The sequence below is a fragment of the Phlebotomus argentipes genome, unplaced genomic scaffold, assembly GCF_947086385.1.
Source record: "Phlebotomus argentipes unplaced genomic scaffold, Phlebotomus argentipes genome assembly contig_15, whole genome shotgun sequence".
NCBI lineage: Eukaryota > Metazoa > Arthropoda > Insecta > Diptera > Psychodidae > Phlebotomus > Phlebotomus argentipes.
This window is the reverse complement of record NW_026776181.1, coordinates 998,865-1,017,976: the sequence shown is the minus strand read 5'-3', so window position 1 is coordinate 1,017,976 and position 19,112 is coordinate 998,865. Positions and strand designations below refer to the sequence as shown.

Genomic DNA, 19,112 nt, shown 5'->3' with positions numbered 1-19,112 from the left:
GTTTCCCTTTTCTTCATCCCTATTTTATTTCCTCACTCTGTCTCACTCACCTTTCTCTCTCCGGAGAGCTTGGGCACTTTCTCGTCTATTGTGGCGATAGTGTCATTCTATCCACTTGCGCATACACGAAGACTGTCATTTCGCTACAAAAACACCCCTTCCGGGCACAATTTCCCCGGGAGACGGAAGGCGCGCGTGATGAAAAAGTGGAGAGAAGAGAGCCAGAGCGAGAGACTTTTGTGCCAGCGAGTCAAAAACGGCGTACTAACATTTCAGAGGGGTCAGAAAATAATCAATATTGGGGCAGAGAATTGATTGCAAGCTTTTCAGAATGAGACTGTTGGGCTTTAGTACACCTTATATCATCTTTTGTTTACCATCCAAATGTGTCTTTTGCCTGATGTCGTGCACAATAAAAGATAGCAAGGTAAATCACGCGAAAGTCTCGCCAATTTCAAAGTCTCGAACAGCATAATTACCAATGCGACACACAAAACAGGGTGACTTAAAGCGAAATGAGTACATTCAGAATTTGATCCGATGTTATAATGTGGCCTGAAGGACCTTTGGATGAGTTCTCTCGAAGCAAGACTGGGTGTTAGTGATAAGAGCAAGAACTGAACTACATAGAAGTGCATCCGTGAAGAGTAGTAACTAAGAGAAGCCTGCTCGCTGTTTGGGAAGTAGCAATTGCTTGATATACTTTAGGTTCTCTGCTAAAATAATACTTGAATCACCTTGTGTACCTTCGGCTCCTGCTCTGCTTACAGCTAGAACCACAATTGCGACTTTATGTGCAGAAGGTCGTTGCGGTTTTCACGGAGTTTCGACATGACTATGCACAGAGTGAGGGTAACTCATTAACATTCCGCCCCATTCAGGTTTATAGTTTGTGTAGTAAAAAGTGCCCCGGAGTGAAAAGGTACAAAAGGCCAGGGGGACAAGTTCTCGAATGAGGGCGCCAACATTCGAATGAAATTCATCATTTCAATTACAAACACAACTCGTAAATCACACACATTCAATGTTGATTCAATCTCATCGTTCGCGTCTGTGGCACCTTTTTCCAGCCCCTCTCATTTTGGGGGTGGGTCGATAAATGTGCCATAAATCAGGGGTAGGAAATTAATGAGGTATTTTTTCATTAGGTTCTCCCGTTCTTGTTGTTTTTATCGGCGAATATTTGAATTTTTGATGGAGCATAGCAAATGGCCTAATCAATTTATGGCGAGCACAACTGGGGGATGACATAGATGATTGTCTGGGTGATAGTGCGTATAGTAATTTTTATTGATTTGTCATCAAACTCGTGCTAATATTTAATTGTCAAATAGCTCTATATGGACAGAATCTCATGATCTCCATGTTTTATTTTAATATCAACACAACTGAGCTTTTGAAAAATAGCATTTGAATTGATTTTCAGAATAAATATGTTGATATATATCGAATGTTGAGCTCACACATTGGAATGGTGTACATATAGAGTATTCGGTAAACATACAAATTATCATTTGGTGAAATGGATACTGCGTTTGAACTGAACATACGCAGTGAATGATTGAGAATTTATCTCAAATATTGTGTGAAAAGATTACCAAAAGGATTAAAGGAGTTGGTAAATATTTCTCGTGAGTTACCAATCAAATAGAATTTGCTGATTTTTTTAGCTTTTTGTTTTTTCAGAGTCCATTAGAAGAAATATTGATGTGAAAAGCTACATGTGGGATAGAAATTTCTTAATTTCCTCAATTTGTTGGTTGATGGAACGCCTTCTAATTTCCAAAATTACCTGACAACTCACAAAAAAGCTAGTGAGATGAGTATAAAAGACTCAATGATAAATTGCTTGCAATCAAAATTAATTTATATCAAGTTCTTCAAGTGGTTAATAAATGGGAGAAATATTTCTCTCTTTTTATTGTTTCTTCAGGCTGTAAAAATGTTCTCACAGACTCGAGCTTTTATTCATCTTCTGTGTCTCAACAATTAATTTTACTTCTCTAGTGATACTTTTATTCGTCTTACTTCGCTCTTTGAGACATTTCTCAGTGCGCTTTTCTGGGAATGAAATCTTCAGCTAATGCGAATAGCAATGCATTGACTTGATTTTGAAACAATGTTATCAATTAATTTAGTTTTAAATATATAAATGCGTTAGTTTTACATGCCATTAACATATTTCATTTGTTTTCAGAGCAAGCAAATTGGGCTAACAATAGGCACTTGTCCAATTATCCAGTCCTAGTTATGCTATACCGACAAAATCTTTGATTTATTGAAAGCCGAAAGTGTGTTAATCCTAATCCTCAGATCATTTTGGCTCTGGAAGAGCAACATAGACATTAAATTATGCTCCTCTCAATCATCCTAGAACGCGCGTTTCAGAGAAATGTGGCAGAAGAGAACGGCAAAGAGGAAAGATTGTTTATAGAGCACTCGGAATAATTGATACAAAAATATGAGAGAAGAAGCATTATATGCCGCAGATGTTTTCGTTCATTTATCCAACGATGAACATTTCACGTACACCCACACTTTTGACTTCAGTGTGACCACGTATTCGTGAGGAATGGGGTGAAAGACGCGCTATGGAAAATTGCAGCCAAAGCATTTGTGGCATTTCTACTCCCTGGCAATATGCTATTTGAAGTTCTCACCCTGTCGTCTGTCCTGGTGTGGGCTGTAGGGCCAGGATGTAGTGGCAATTTTCATGAGGAGAGCAGCCCATGGGTGGAAAAAGTCGAGCCAATTCATGCATTGTTTTGTACACTGCGGCATAGAAATGTAAACAGCCTGAAACCCAGACGAGACACAACAAAGAAGCAAGAAATAAATTTCCACATTCGCCCTCTCACTCTGACGTGTGGTTGGCCCTTTTCCTCTGTCTAGGCGGTGTGAGGGAAAAATTTTGCCATGAGCACGAGCCGCACTCTTACAAATGAAGGTGAATAGTGAAATTTAATGCTGTTTCCCTTTTTCTATATTGCTCGATTCCTATCGCATCAACGTCATCCCGGATTGCAAGGGTCCCATCCAGCGAGTACAATGGGTGCACCCTTCAATGAGTCTTTTCACCCTTGAAGATTTCATTACCAATTTATCGACACACCATGGGTCTGATTCATCCCATTTATGAAGCTCTTAATCCCAACACCGCACGAAGACTCTCTAATCCATCGATCGGAAAACTTGTGAAAACTCCTCGGTGTGTACATAAAGTCTGCTTGCGGATGGAAAGGAGGCTGAGGTGGGTGAAGAAAATTGCACGAAGAGTTTATCCATGGAACTCCTCAGTGAGATGTATGACTTTTCCTCCCCCATTCATTCTCGTGGTCAAGAGCTCCTTTCGTGTTTATTGAATTCACACGCAACTCCTCCCCGTGAGCTTTCTACCCCTCATAGGAAAAGCTCCTTCAGCCACAAGCACGATTATGCTCGATGGAGAAATTGCAAGACAAGGGTGTTTGAGTGTTGAAGAAAATCTCCAACAGTCCTTCGTGTTATGTACTTCCACCCAAAGTAACAAAGCATCATGGCAAAGGGACAATGATCAAAGGAAAAGTGCTCAATGGATGTCACGATTGAGAATTATTGCGAAAGAACAAATATGAGACTATCAAGGGAAAAATGGAAAATTGTACACAAAGTGTTTTAAAATGAAATATAGAAAATTTTAGTTGGTAATCCTTTTGTCAAGGTATCAACGATACTTTTAGGAAATGAGATTTGAAAAAATTTTACCATGAGGATTTAGTTTTAGGCCATTAGAGCTGTTTTAATCATACTACATATTGATCTAAATTGTAAAAATTGATCGGCGTCTTGCGTTACTTGAGATATTTGGTGTCATTTACTCAGTTTGTCAGAAGTAATATCATAAATACGTACATGCACGACTTACCGCGCAGTGTTAATAAGTCGGAAAATATATTGGCGCGCTCGTAAAATCTTCCCTATATAAGTTTCTGGTCACCCAATTATGCATGCACTCCTCAATTCAGCCCTCGGGCATGATTATAGCGAAAGACTGCCCCAACTCTCGTCGTCTTTAGGGAAATCATGAGGCTGAGGGACAAAATGTTCGTATATCACCCTCTTGGAGTGTAATTTTTGTGGAATTTCAAATGTTGTGTGCAACGTTTCGGGGGATGATAGTGGGAATTGTGTGTACGTCTCACTCTGTCTTCAGTCATCAAACTCTCAGACTGTCTCCGCTCTCTCTTTCACCCTCCGTCTGTCGGGCTGACTCTGTAGTACGATGTTTTTACTCTGCATATTTCATATGTTATATGAAATTACGTAGTATTGGAATGGCGAGTGTATTTACCCTAGAATGTCATGGTGGTTGTGGATGGTGAATTTGGTCGCGCAGTCGCAGCGATTTAGAGTTGTACGACGGATGAACAAGTACCCTTACTATGTTAGGGGATGGTGGGTGAGTGAGTGCGACAGAGATGGGCAGATTAACATCCGGCACTTCGGGAGTGACTTCGTGCATTTGCCGTCGACGTTAGGGGTGGATTTTATTGATTTTACGACAAAAACGGTTTTTGGCTTTGAGCTACAAAATTTTTCGTGCAGCTTTCCCGAGTGTGAAGTAGGTACGTTTTCATCGGGTGTATCACAACTGAGACGGTGGTGTGGCATTTTTATCACTTTTCACTGGACTTTTCTGGCCAAAAAGTGCTGAAAATATCGCGAAAAAGTGCACAAATCCACCCACAGTTGTGGTAAAGTGGAATTATAGCGGAAATTCACTGGGAATTCCGTGAAAATTGTGAAAATTGCTGCCCATTAGTTTGTTCCTGCGGTGATTTCGAGTGTGTGACTCAAAGAGTGTCAAGTGCTGACCCTGGAGGGAAGAAAATCAGCAGGAAAGTGTCAGTAATGACGCTCTTTTGATAGCTTCTGCCCAGTTGGTGGCTTATTGGGGCGTCTTACCAAAGATTTACCCGTGCTCATCACCATTTTCCGGGAAGTGAGTGAGCCCTAGCGAATTGCTCTCCTCAGTATCCATTTTCCGCAATGTGTGGCCACATGTGTGAGTATTTCCTATCGCAGTGCTAATTTATGCATTTTTGCGTGTCTTTAGTGCATTTCTTGCAGTGTTGTTTCCACCCTTCTGAGATTGAATTTCATAGTACTCATGGAAATGCTTTCAATGCGTCAGCAATTCTCATGTGGAATTTTCTTTCGAATTTTTCTAAGTATATAACAATGTATAGTTTAGAAAATGTAAAAAATTCATACGGAGGAAAGCTCCTAAGTGGCTTCTCAAGTGCATCTTTGAGGTGAAAACTCAACTGCCCAAATTGTCTTCCATCTTGCAAGAAGTGGGAGCTTTTCAAGTTGATTTTCTTGCACACCCTCCCCAAAATTTCACCATTTCTCACATTTCTCTCTCAGACTGTTTCTCTCTCTCTTCCTCTCATATTTTTCATTTGTGCTTTTACTCCTGATTGTTGAAGGAGAATGTTTATGTATGCTGCGGAATGTGGAATTCCACCATGAAAATGCCTCTCTCCCAAAATGTCCCCTCTCTCTCTCTCTCTCTCGCCTGGAAAATGTCGCTCATGAAGGTGCTTTTTCCCAGTCAAAACCACCCCAAACATTTTCTCCACGTCTCTCTCCATTCTGACTCGTGTTGGAAAAAAAATGTGGGGTTGATTTTTCCATCTTTTTCACCGACACGAAGGAAAAATTGTTCGATAAAACTCACAATAAAAGTCATTGAATCGCACTGTTGGGGGGCTTCTATGGTGGGTGTCCGTGTGCTGCCCCGCCGAGGAATCCAAAGAGAAAGAGAGAGAGAGAGAGTGCAAAATCCTTTGCTACCATATTCATATACACACAATGTTGAGAGCAGAAATTTTCAACTGCAGTGAAAACTACAATTTTGATTTAATTTGCATAAATAATGCCGGCGCAAACCTTTTTACCGAAGCAACCAAAAAACCTATTCTAACTATCCGAACTTTTATCTCTGGCACACAGATAAATAAATAGTGCAACAGAAATTTTCATTCCTCCGTCAACAAAATACATGCATTATGTATGTACATATGTATATAGCCAGAGTTTTTGCTCAATAATCAAATTGCAATTTTGTTGTGTCTGAACTTTTGGGGTCTGTTTTTCTGCATTTTCACACCGCTCGAAACCGTTTAATGCAACGGGAGACAGAAGAGATACATAGTGACGAAAATCACTGTATAACTTTTTATGCGACAGTTTTTGCTCTAATAGTGCATCTGTTCGGTGTGAATATGAGGTTTTTTTGGGTGCATAGTTTTTCTAAGGGGCGAACTTGTGTACATTGAGATGAAATGAGGGTGAATTTTGCAAGATTTTATTGATTCGATGGCTGATTCTGTCATTGCTTGATATACTGAGAGGGGAATGCTTGCAATACTCCTCATGAAACTTCACATTTAAGCGGAGTGTTTCATACTATAAAGTCGTGCAGAATTTGTGTTCCATGTGTCATTGAAATAGGGATGATGAAGGAACTAAAAAGTTATCTATTGCAAGCGCACAATGAAGTGCACCGATGATTTACCCCTTATTTCCACCGCCGTGTGAATAAATAAAAAAGAGTCTGCAAGAAGAAATGAGTTTCGTGTGTGGTTTTTTCGGGATAAAATTGCGTGATTCAATTTACTCGATAATTTATTGGGGAGGTGTTGAAAGGTTGTTCTACGGTTAAAAAGCGGCCTCTTCCCTGAAAATTCTTGTGCACTATGTTGAAAAGGTGCGTGAATGGGACGATTACAGATGGCCAGAAACTGGCAATTAAGTGTAATTGAGGTATTTTCGATAGTTTATTGCTGTCTTCTCTGAATTATAGTGCGTCTAGTTTGCTTCATATCCGATCCGACTCCCTTCTAATTTTCCATCTCACCGAATTTCCATGTTACACCCAGAATGCGGGGTGTTGAGGTGGCATTTTAGTGCCAAGATGCATCTTTTCACATTCGGTTGCATGTGGTTAGAGAGAGAAAATTGCAATTCACCATTTTGAAGCACTTTGCAGCGAAGCTGTAGCTGTTTCTGGGCCAAGTGACGCGTTTGGAATATCAAATGATATTTGAGATGATGATTCAGGATTAAGGTGTGCTTTACTCTTCAAGTCAACCTGACCACAAGCAATCTATCGTGCTCTCGAGACATACATAATCCACACTGAAAGCATTTAGATTTCTATCGAGAGGTTTTCTTGCTGAATTAATCTGTCCAATCGGTCCAATCGATTCTCGGATCGCTCCAAAAGTTGTAATTTATGTTCTCTAACTATCTCAATTGACATGATCACTATCTCAGACTTAAGGTGATGAAAATTTCGAGATATAATCCAAAATTCCGAACTTTCTCATTTCATATATGGATGGAATTTGAAAGAATGGTGAAATATTTCGCTGATTTTCGTGCCTTTTTCTACTCCTCAACGGCATGTTGAGGGAGAGTCTGCAGAGAATTCCGAGTATATCTCAAAGAGTTACTCCCAATATCGTTCGTCATCGATGGCAGGGGAGTGCAAAAAGCAAACGAAGGTGGAAGAATAAGCGATTGATGACCGATATATTATGCGCCTCACCTTAATTGCTAATGAAATCCCGTTAAAATTATTGATATTGGGTGTTCTTCGATGAAATACACGCCATACCAAAAGTCGCTCTCGCTCTTCACCTTTTGCGCGATGTCTTTTCAACTCCATGGCGCTCGATTGATGTTTCGCTCGCTCGTCTTGTAGCTTACATATATCTTCCTCCCCGGAGGGCAGGAATTATTGGCGTGTTGAATTCATATGTGTTTTAAATGCCTCCATGTGGGAGTCAAAAGCGAAATATATTGGGGAGATTTTAATTGAATTATGGGGATATCTCCCCATGGTTCAGGTGTGAACTGTCGTCGTGTTTTTTTCAAATTTACTGTACGACATCGCAGTGAATATTCCGCGGTTCTCATAGGCGCATCGCGTATAGAAATTGCCGAATATGGAACTATGAGAGAGGAATCAACCCGTGGAAAATGGCAGGTGTGTGCGATGGAAAAAAGAGGCCTGAGAGACAACATGCTATAAAGCAGAATTTTGAGAGGCCGAAATCACGAAGAATGGGCAGGAATTGGACATGAGAGTAGCAAAAGAGAGTTGCTCATTCAATTAGCATAAATTAATTCATTTTTGTTTAATATTTCTCTGCGCGTCGGGCATGCTTTTCTCACACTTCTCAATTAACTATATGACATAAAAGCTCCACGATCCGCCCTTTCCAAAACGTTTTAATGCAGGCTCTTTGCCGGCTATTTAGACGTCAAAAGTTTCTTGTGAAGTCATTTAGCGCAGAAACTGATAAATTTATACTTTCTTGTCTGTGATTTTTTCTGTTACTTCTCAATCACTAAATCAGCCATGCAAACAGTAGTTCTCGTGTTCTCAGGAGGGGTGTGGAATTCCAATGAATTTGGTACTTTCTGAGGATTGGGACGCACTATCAATTTCCGTTGCTCAATTGGTGAAGTATTTGGCTAGCAATCTGTTAGATTCAGAGTCTCAATTCGCTAATAAATTTTGCTGTCTTCTGGCAATGTGTGCTTTATTCTTCCAATGACTCACCCCGCGCGTGTTTTTTCTTCAGTACCTCAAGAATTGGCTGTTGGTGTTAAAATGAGAAAAGAATGATATGTTGACACATGAGATGATGTGTTGATGACGTTGAATACTGAAATGATGTGGTATTTGCCTTTGGAAATTGGAAGTCAATCGGGTGGCTTGAGTTGTCGATAAAAACTCTTCTTATTGTGTGATTGAGCTCAATGGCCACTGAGGCGCAAGAGTGGCTCGAAGGTGTCGATAAATATGATAGATGCTTTTAAGATCAAACGTACACAAACAATCACATTAAATTGTGGTGTTATGTTGATGCCTCCTCATTGAGAATGGTTCAAATGTGCTTCTTCGCTTTTTTACGACCCGAAACTGCGTCTGCCTTAAGTGATTTCCACACACAGTGTTATAATCCATTTTTGTAAGATTAGATCAAAAGGCAAAATCATCTCCTTTATTGGGACATTTCGTTATGGTCAATACTGTGAGGCTCTTGGCTCTTGATAATGCCATAAATACTTCGAAGATGCATACAATTTATTGGGACTATGTCTTGAAGAAATATATCTATGTGTTCTTCTACAAAGTCACGCTTTATTGCCACTGGGATCTATTTTACAGATTCACATCACAGGTATTCCACTTAAAATTCCTCACTTTACAACTATGATGATTGAGAAATGCAATTCAAATTTGAAAAGAAGATTTATCTGCGGGATAAATTTGTGGGATTTGCGCGCATTTTTGGTCTTCACCAAATCGGGTAGACAAATAGAGGTGACACACCCGAAAGTGCTCGATATTACTATATTTTCTGTGACTTTGGAGCAATATTCTCTCTCCAAATCTCTTTCTCATCATTCTGGAATATCTCTTGAATTCTGTATTCATCTTTGACTGGTTTTTCAAGTGGCTTAAGAGGCGTCTTTCTGGATGAAAATGATCGATATGGCCAGCATTGTGGAGCCTTTCTATCATCGCATGGCATTTTCAGCTTCCAATTCTATTCATGTGTCGTCTTCAGGTGGTTATTTATGGTATCTAAATTGACAAAAGTGTTAATATCACAAATTATTGTAATGGAATTTGATCTTCTTATAATGATCCTAACATCTCAAATCGTGTTTCATTGATTAAAATCGGATTTTATGGCACCCAACGAAGGCATGTGAGATGGAGAGCAAGATGACATCCACGAAGTCACTACAAAAACCTCATTATTGCTGTGGTGGTCGATGAATATTTTCGTTTGCTCCCCGAGCCACGGGCAATCCTATCACACAAATTTATCTCCTCACTCTTTTGGGCTCTTATCACGGAGTGTGGCAGAGCAGAAGATTCATGAGGCGACTCATGTAAATTCCACATGGGATTTTCTCTATGCTTTGGGAAGACAATTTGACACATGGTTCACACATGGCGATCCATTTTTTCGCCACACAACACTTCTTGGTTTCTGAGAATCATTTTGGGTGATGGGAAAAAGACAATAATTCAACCGTGTTCTTTGCCATTTTTCTACAATTTGTGCATTTTCGGTGTGTGTGTGTTTGTCGTCCTGGCGCACAAAATGGGGAATTGACACTCTTGTCTGAAATAGTCAGTACGATATGTTATTAATTTATTTGAATTTTGAAAAAATTAGGTCAAGTGATTATTGAGAAATTTCAAAGTTCAGTTTTTGCGTTTTAGACACTTTGTGATTAGACAATGATAAGCAATTATTGCGCTGAAATTTTATTTTTCCACAATATGATTTAGGGAAAACAGAGAGAATCATAAATAAGAGTTTTCCATTGAGTTCAGAATGATTTTTATCAATTTCCTTGATATTTCTCATTTATATTTTGTCTTTAACGGACAATGTGAAATATTCCGTTGAAAATATACGGAATTGCCTAGCTTTCCTCTATGTATTACATTAAATTTAAACAAGTCTATAAATCTTCTGCTCAATTACTCAACGCGACATTTTCTAATAATCAGTCTCGTTTATTTACTCAAATGCAACTTTGAGTGCAGTTAGCGAGATTGCGAATAACACAATATGGGTCAATGTAGCTGTTTATCTCTAATTATTAACACAGCGTTTTTGCAAGTCAATTGGCGATAATAACATCCTAATTCAGCATCTCAGCTTCATTGACAAGGAGCCTCTCGTTTATTTAAGAAGTAGAATAAACAACGCAGCGTGTTTGTGTATTCATCAAAACAAACCAGAGATAAGGAGTGCTTTCGAATTAATATATTTCATCTCGTATCTAAAATCGATTGTTAGTAATGGAAATGACTTGTTCGGCTCCCAATTTGGATTGGCAGTGCAATATTTTTACGGGATATGAACTGTTATGGGAAATTTGTGTGGATGGCTTTCGCCACGGGATTTCGACGTGGCATCAGGTGGTATTTTCAGTGAGAACGTCTTGGCTTAGGGATTTGTGGAGATGGAAAAATGTTGATAATGTCTTAATAGACAATGGAGAAATATTTCATGATATAATTAATAATAATTTACATTGTTATTGTCCTGCTCCTTGTCACATTCTCAAAATGTGAATTCGTCACCTCCATTAAGTTGCCTTGTTCTTTGGTGGGCAAATAATGATGATGATGATGAGTGAGTATTGTTGGCTGGATGAGAGAGAGACTTTAAGCAATGCTGCGGTTGGAGTGAGAAATTCAAATTTACTCCAGTTCTCATTTGCATGAGAAGATTGTCAAGGCGAGATGGAGCGAAGCTGTGGAAAGAGAGAGAGAGAGAAAAATTCTGGACTCTTTAAGTGCTTTTCGGTTTTATATCCGTAATATTTTATATATACAAAATTCACATGAAATACCGCGCGACGATGAAGAAAATTGGGATGAGGAGGACGCGGAAGATGATGGCATGTGGGACAGGAGGGGGAGAGATCGACACGGAGAATTATTGGGATACCCAGTGAGATTTCGATGAAGGTGGAGATGGCATAGTGTTGTCGGGTTATTTACCAAAATTAACATATTTATGGAATAAAGTTCCTCAATTCAATACCAAAATCAACTCACTTCGCCGCCCCTCGGAGCACAGGCTCTACACTTCCCATTTATTACTCCCATTAATACACAATAACAATATTATAGGAATGTAATTATTTAACACTGGGGAGAGGACATTTCTTAATTTTTAATGGCTTTTAATTAATTTTTATTAATCACTCTCCTATTATCATTAACACGGTAAAATCCACTCTTCGCATATCCCACTGATAAATGACAGAGTTTTGTCGCCAGTTGTTTTGCTGACAGTGAAAAAGTGATATTACAAGCATATTGCCCGGTGGGGTGCTTCAAGAGTGGCACCGAGGTGCAATTTGGGGGTGATAATGATTGAAATCTGATGCATATTTGAGAATCACGAACTTTAAATTTCCCTACAATATCTTTCTGTGACACTCTTCTCGTCAATTCCGCAAATAGAGATGCGAATAGTGCTGTGATAGATCAAATATTGACTTCTCGTACTCAATTTTCCACCCTCTTTCTACCCAATTTTACCACATCGGATTTTTCTATAAATCGTGCTGGATTTAAATTGAGTTTGAGGTAGACGTTTCAGAAGAGAGTATTGGATTTCCAAGCATAGTGGAAAATGCAATTTTCCTTCCACAGATAAACTGAAATGCGCTCATGGGACCAAATAGTCACACCGTAGAAATGGGATGAGAAATATCAATAATCATTACGGAATGAATCTAAAAGAATATGTGGAGCTTTTGTGAGGCATATCTTATGAGTTCCATGCAAGATAAATGTCGAGTCATTAGTGACTGGAGTTTCAGAAATAATTACTCTATTAGACAGATAATATGCGGTATTGAATTGAATCTGAATAGCGCAAAGCGGTGGATTTAGTGCTCATATGAGGTTGAATTGTAGGGAGAAGAAAAGGCAATTTATTGTTCTCTTGTATCTCCATTTGGAAGACATTTTCACGGCGATGTTTGTCTATCATTCCATCCACTTCTTGCACATGGTCATTTAAATCAATTCCGCTGATCACAGCGTGAAGCGCTTGTATTAATTGTTCATTATTAATATGGTGTGCCCCAAGAAGTCGGAGATTTGTTCGGTGTGTTGTAAAGTAAACACCAAAAGCTGTTAGTTAATCGAGTGTCGGCCTTTTTTCTGCCATCGTCTTAATTCACTTCGACTCAGAGGGCAAAAATGAAGCGCCGAGTCTGGACCGACGCGACGAAAATCAATAAGTGAGTCTTCCACGGTACACCCGTGTATTTGAGATAGGAAACACGCGGAAAAAATATAAATAATAATCATGCGACGATGCCAAAACTAATTACCATAAAATTTAATCTCTTTTTTCTGGCCTTTTTTGCCGATCAATCCCACGGTTGGGCTACTCGTGATGGTGCGATAGTGCGAATATTTCCATCTCAATATAACCCTTGTCCGTGTATTATCATAACTTGTATTGGAAAATTATTCTGAGCACTTTATTTGAGGCTCTCTCAGTGGCTATTCGAAGCATTCGAAATGGTTTTTGCATTCATAGAAATGGAGGGTTTCGAGCTATAGATTGCAATTCTTGTTTTACTGCCTATTTGCAGAACTCAATATCATGATGGTTTTCAAATTTCAGTTTTAAAGAATTCTGACAAGTTAAGCAATTACTTTTCTACAGCCTATAGAAGGTTAAAATTATGATTCTTTGATAAAATTTTGCTCACGAAAGTCTGCTTGCGATCTCATCAGGGAGCAAGCGACAATTAGATTGCCGGAGTTTTGATCACAAGAAAGTGTATATCTACACCTTTGGGGGGCCTCGATGATCATCTTGTTCTCTGGCATTAGTGTCATTATACGTGATTTTTTCCCTGTTGAAATATTGTTGGCCTTTTTGTGCGCCTTTTCTTCCGCCGCTGATCATAACAAATGGACAGACGCGCTGGAATGAGAAAGAGGAAGAATTTGTTGAATGTATTATTCATCGCAATGCACAGGTGTCATGTGGGAACAGAGTGGAGTTCCGATTGTCGGCGGTGGTGCCATTGAGGAGCCCCCCGGAAAAAAATCAATGATTTTGTCATGCTTATGCGGGTTCGCCTATTTTATGTCTGTTGCCTTTTACAATTCATTGATGTCCGACATGAGATATACGACGCGATATAGAGAGAGAACAAAATCGATTTATTGTAGAATAGTATCATGCAAATTTATTGTCATTGATTGTATTGTGGGGACACTTTTTCTCACCATTCCATTTATTCCCATATTTCTCTTCTCTTTGGTCTGAAGAGCCTCTATGGGAAAAAACTATTTGATTATTCGGCGATTCAACAAGGAATCTCTTCTAATGTGCGGCCTTTTGGGTGAAAGCGCTCCACGATGAAGCGACTGATTAGAATTGACGTATCTGATCTTGCGAAATTACTCCACAGAAACCAAAAACGCTAAAATGAATATTCGCTGGATATAAAATACCCCTAATTGAGTCCATTTGTATGGAAATTCATCAGCTAATGTTACTTCATGTCTTGATGCCATACTTCTCAATTCATTCTCCAGATTTTCAACAGCTTTTTGCCGAGACAACAAAGTCACACATTTTTTCATGAAGTAAATCTGATTTAATCATTGTTTATCACCTTGACTGTGAGAGATGTTGCAATGTTTTCTATAAAGAGGTTAAATTTCACAGATATTAAGATACTTGAATTATGTCCGCTTACAGCGATTGCTGATTCGTGCAGCATCTCGGCTGGTGTCTGCGTAAAATCAATTTACAATAAATTCGGCTATTTCTGAGGAGATAATCGATTAAATGACTGAATTTATCTGCTGCACGTTGCGGACAAAAGAGAGGCTGGCAGAGGATGAAAACAATGGTCATTGAGATTTTATGTTTTGCCCCTCGAGCATCGTGATAAATGTCTCGATGTCAATTAATTGTATTTATAGATTTAATGGTGAGGAAAGTGAGAGACAAACACACCCAATTGAATACTCACCCACTGATTCCCTGCCACTAATGAAATATTGTTCTATTGAATTTCAGGTGATGTGACTGAAACGACAATGGTGTCATAGTGTGGCGCTATTTTTCCGTGCATATACACATAAGTTCGTCAGCGAGGCGGCGAACACAGCTGGAGTGGGAAATCAGAGGAGATCTCGTATCTGAGTGGCTTCATTAACCGGATGCCTGTTTGGACTAATGACTTCAAATGGTGTGTACTTATGCTACCGACTGTTGTGCAGAGTGAGTGATTCTCAATTGCCGCACTGAGAAGGGAAAAAGGTGAAAGAGGGAGTGTGAGACAGAATCGCGGGTGATTTGGGAAGATATAGTTGAATTGTGTGACAGAGAGAGTTACTAGTGGAGGCCCAATTGCCGACAAAGACTGTCTAATTGGAGGTACACGAATACTGTTGTTCCGACCTATTGACTTATCGGACGATCGGAGTTCCAACATTATCTCAGACGTAATGTTGGTTCTCAGTGGTGGTGGAAAGATGCGCAAGAAGAAAGAGTGGCGATGGTGTGGTATTTTGCTGCTGACAACGCTTCTGGCAGCAGTTTTGGGCTCTGAAGATGCCACACAGACGCCTCTTGCGGACTTTGAGGTGGCCAGGAATGCCTTGTCTCTGGTGCTGCCGCATGACACATATCCTGGTTATACAATAAAGCAGCTGGAGCCGTCGAATGTGACTTCCTTGCATCAACTGACGCATGGCCAGACGCTCAATTTCCGACTCCTCGAGTCCTCCTACTCCAAGTACTTCACCGTCTTGGAAAATGGGGTGGTGATGACAACGGCAGATCTGTCGCCACTTGTCAATCAACCAGTTCACCTCACGGTGCTCGAGGAGACGCCCAATTCAACGGCCACGCATCACTTGCAGCTTTTTGTGATGGACCGAAAGGATATGTTGAGGTTCCCAGGAGCAACTTTAGACACCGTGGGCGAGGTTATGGAGAATCAACCAGCAGGCGTACCTGTGCAGGGAATCCCTCATCTACAGGCCAATTCCGCCAGCGGCAGCAGATCCATCAGCTATCATATTATTTCGGGCAATGACGAGGGCGCATTTGCCCTTAAGGATCTGACAACGGAAAAGGTTGGCAACATGATATCCATTGGTGAGGGTGAGAAAACCGATGGGGTGATCTTGGTGACGACAAAATCTCTGGACAGGGAAGAGAAGAAAGACTACACGCTGACCATTGAAGCTGCAGATTCGGAGGGTATTAACAAGGCTATTGCCAAGATTGCCGTCACTATTCTGGATGTCAATGACAACCGACCCGTGTTCACGCGCCCCGAATACAAATTCTCAATGGCTGGTGTAAAGAGCAATGATCTCCATGGGAATTCCTCAGTTTCCTGGCCAAGATTCAGTCGATTGGGACATGTTGAAGCGAAAGACGATGATGGAGACAAAGTAGCTTATAAGCTCCTCACGCCCAGCAATTACGTTATCATAGTGCCACAGACTGGAGAACTCCTCTTGGCCAATGAGCCTGATATGCAGGAGATTCTTGTGGAGGTGGAAGCTCATGATCTGCGCTCTCCTAGTCTGTCAAGCGCCAAACCGGCACGAGTTCTCATAGAATTTGTTGCTCCTGAGCCCATACCCATGATTGTGCAGCATCTCAATCATGACGCCATCAATCAGCACTCGCATCGTCGTGATAAGCGTCGTGTCACGCGAGCAGTGCGTCCAACAAAGCGAATTGAATTTACGGAGTCCGATGGGGATGTCGATGGGAAGATTGTGTTCCAGCTAGAGAAGGAGACGGACAGGGAGACGTTTAAGATTCGCGATGAGAACATTTGGGTGGGCGTCGAGGCGAATGGAGCGGTGAGAGTGAGGAAGAAGTGGGACTACGAAGAGTTGGGACCCGAGAAGACCATCGATTTCTGGGTGATCATCACAAATTCCGGACACAATGGTGAGTCCATTTTTCCTCATTATTATTCTCTATATGGGTTGCGGTTGCATTTCCATGGATTCGTCAGAGTTGGGTAAATTGTCTACATGAACATTAGGTCAATATTTAATGTTAGAAGTTATAAGAAGACTTTCTTGAACACTATAAAGTGTAAATGAATGCAATAGCAATTTTATCCTAATTTGTTTTAATTTTTAAGGCGAAGAGTTCACAAGCTTCACTGTTTACTGCAAAAAGTAGTAATTTGTTGGTTATATAAATAAAAAAATGAATTCAGTAAATGGTTGTCATTATTTAACATTTATAAATATAATATAATTTCTTTTCACACTGATATTGAACAACATATCAATTCTTGGAATATTCGACACTGTTCCGTAGACAATTCACCCATCGCTTGTACAGAATCATCTCATTTCTCTCGGGTGGGGTTTTGCTTGGGTGATGAAATACATAGGGTATCTGGGAATGGATGAGAAATCTCAGGACATTTTCGGGCTTGGCGAAGAAAAAAGTCATCCAATGTATCAGAAATTACGCCTCTTGGACGCTCTCTTCTCGTCTCGAATCCATGAATAACAATTTTGTCCAGGAATGAGAGCACTCCATTGTATGGCCGCTGGTCCATGGGCAAAATATCCAATTTGCAACATGAGATTCATAGATGATTATTATGATTTATTTATCGACGCAGAGTTCATGGGAAATTTTCGTGTGGGACCCACCCATATTCACCACTTTTCACCCTCCCTGTGTTGTGTATGTGTGAGTCGCTGACGACGTCATTTTACGCTGCGCCTGGCACATGGCATCGCCAGCCACACATTTTCAGCTCGAGCCTCTCTCGGGTTTCACAGGGGAGCGAGCCACGGAGTGAGGAACATCTCAATGCTGCACTCACGCCCTTATGTAAGGTCGACTCATTCAATGTGATTAGTGGCATCGAGTAAGAAGTTAGAGACCTCGTAAAAAATGAACTATTTCATTATTACTTCTTAACCCATCTGCGCACAAAACCCTCCATGGTTTTGCTGAGTCCGAATGTCGAAAGGGTGTCGGCTGAAATTGTGGGAAACACAACAAACAAACCATTTTGAAATTCAATTAAGCCCGGTGTGTGTACTCAAAGGGGGATTGCAAATTGAAGTTAGAGAGATTGCGAAGCTCATTTATAAAAGGGAGACGCATTTATTAATAAGCGGTGTTTTGGACTAATTTGTGTGCAAAATGTTTTTAGAATAAACTGAATATTTTAGGCTGCGAGTGTAAGTTGTTTTCATGGTATTTGCAGGTTCTCTTAAGTTAAGAGATGTTGTCTTTAAATTAATTAACATTTGAATTATAGCATTCGACATACATTATAAAATGTCAAATTTGCAATTTTCATTAACGATTGTTATTTCTATCATTTTTTTTAATTACATATATGTTTGTCCCTTATCTTATGCAGCCAAATCTTTGTCAGTCACTTTGATTCTCTTGATGGGTTAAGCTTTTCTTTCTTTAACGAATCCCGTGGATTTACGCATGTAATGCTCTACACACTTCATTTTATGAGTATGCGTTGGCATCGAAAAAAGGGGTTCTTCAAAAGGTTAATCCCTGAATTTCTATTCAAACCTTCCAAAGATCATAATTATCGAGTTCGTTTTTTAATGGCCCTACGCTTTTGATTACTTCAGGGTCTTGTCCCTCATCTGCTGTTGGTTTTTGGCCATGCTCAACAATAAATTCATTGATGGGCTGCCGAGGGAATCTCTCTCACTCTCCAGGCGTTGATGGTGTTGTCAATTCACTTTCCTGAGTCTCCTCTTTGAGCTTCGTATGCAGCAGAATTTTGTGCGATGAATTGCATTATGAGCGATGATAGAGGAATAATTCACTTTCAATTAAGGCGTAATTGTGAACACTTTACATATTGGTAGAATATGAGGAGAGGGTGTTATAAAATGGAATTAGATCATTATAATGTAGTTGGAGGAGAGTTTGTGTAGTGGCGTATATTATTTTCAGAGTGGGAGAGTGACATAAGATAAATTTTACGCCTTGCTAACTCCAGATAAAGTGGGGAAAAATGTATAGGAAGTTCCTAGGAGAGCTGAAAGGATACCACGGTAATTAATAATAATGAGGAGGACAGTGTGTGAATGAAGCGAGTTCTTGTCTTGTCCATATTTCACGGTTCTGGAGAGATCGACTTGTTTTTCACTTTAGTTTATTTTGCAGAGAAATATGGCTCAGAAAAAAAGTTCCGAAAATACTTCTCAGATCCTGTACTTGGTCGCCTCTTAGCTCTATCTCTGTCGTACTTGTATTTCCTTCCCCCAGAGATTTTTATTCTCAACTTCCTGTTCTTTCACGTTTCTATGCTTTTCTCATATTGTCCAAGGGAATATACAGTTTTTTTTCTGCAGCTCCGCAGGGTTTATGTTTTCTTCGTTGGCATTTTTCTCTGGACCTCTATTCACGGATTTGCCGAGAGGGAAGTGTGAGGACTTTTTTCACGGCTGTATATATATATATACTTTCTATTCTTACTTGTGCAACTCCACG

General features: G+C 40.0%; 1 protein-coding gene across 3 annotated transcripts in view; it reads left to right on the top strand.

Annotated features, from left to right (window-relative positions):
* The first annotated feature begins 15,397 nt into the window (after positions 1–15,397).
* Positions 15,398–19,112, top strand: part of LOC132263332 (neural-cadherin) — a 159,128-nt gene continuing 155,413 nt past the window's right edge. For 2 of the 3 annotated variants that reach the window (XM_059763042.1, XM_059763044.1), the window contains exon 1: positions 15,631–16,559. In XM_059763042.1, coding sequence (XP_059619025.1) covers positions 15,734–16,559 — 826 coding nt within the window. In that variant the 5' untranslated portion in view covers positions 15,631–15,733. Of the gene's footprint in view, positions 16,560–19,112 lie in introns of all 3 variants that reach the window. The other variant, XM_059763041.1, reaches the window with a different exon arrangement.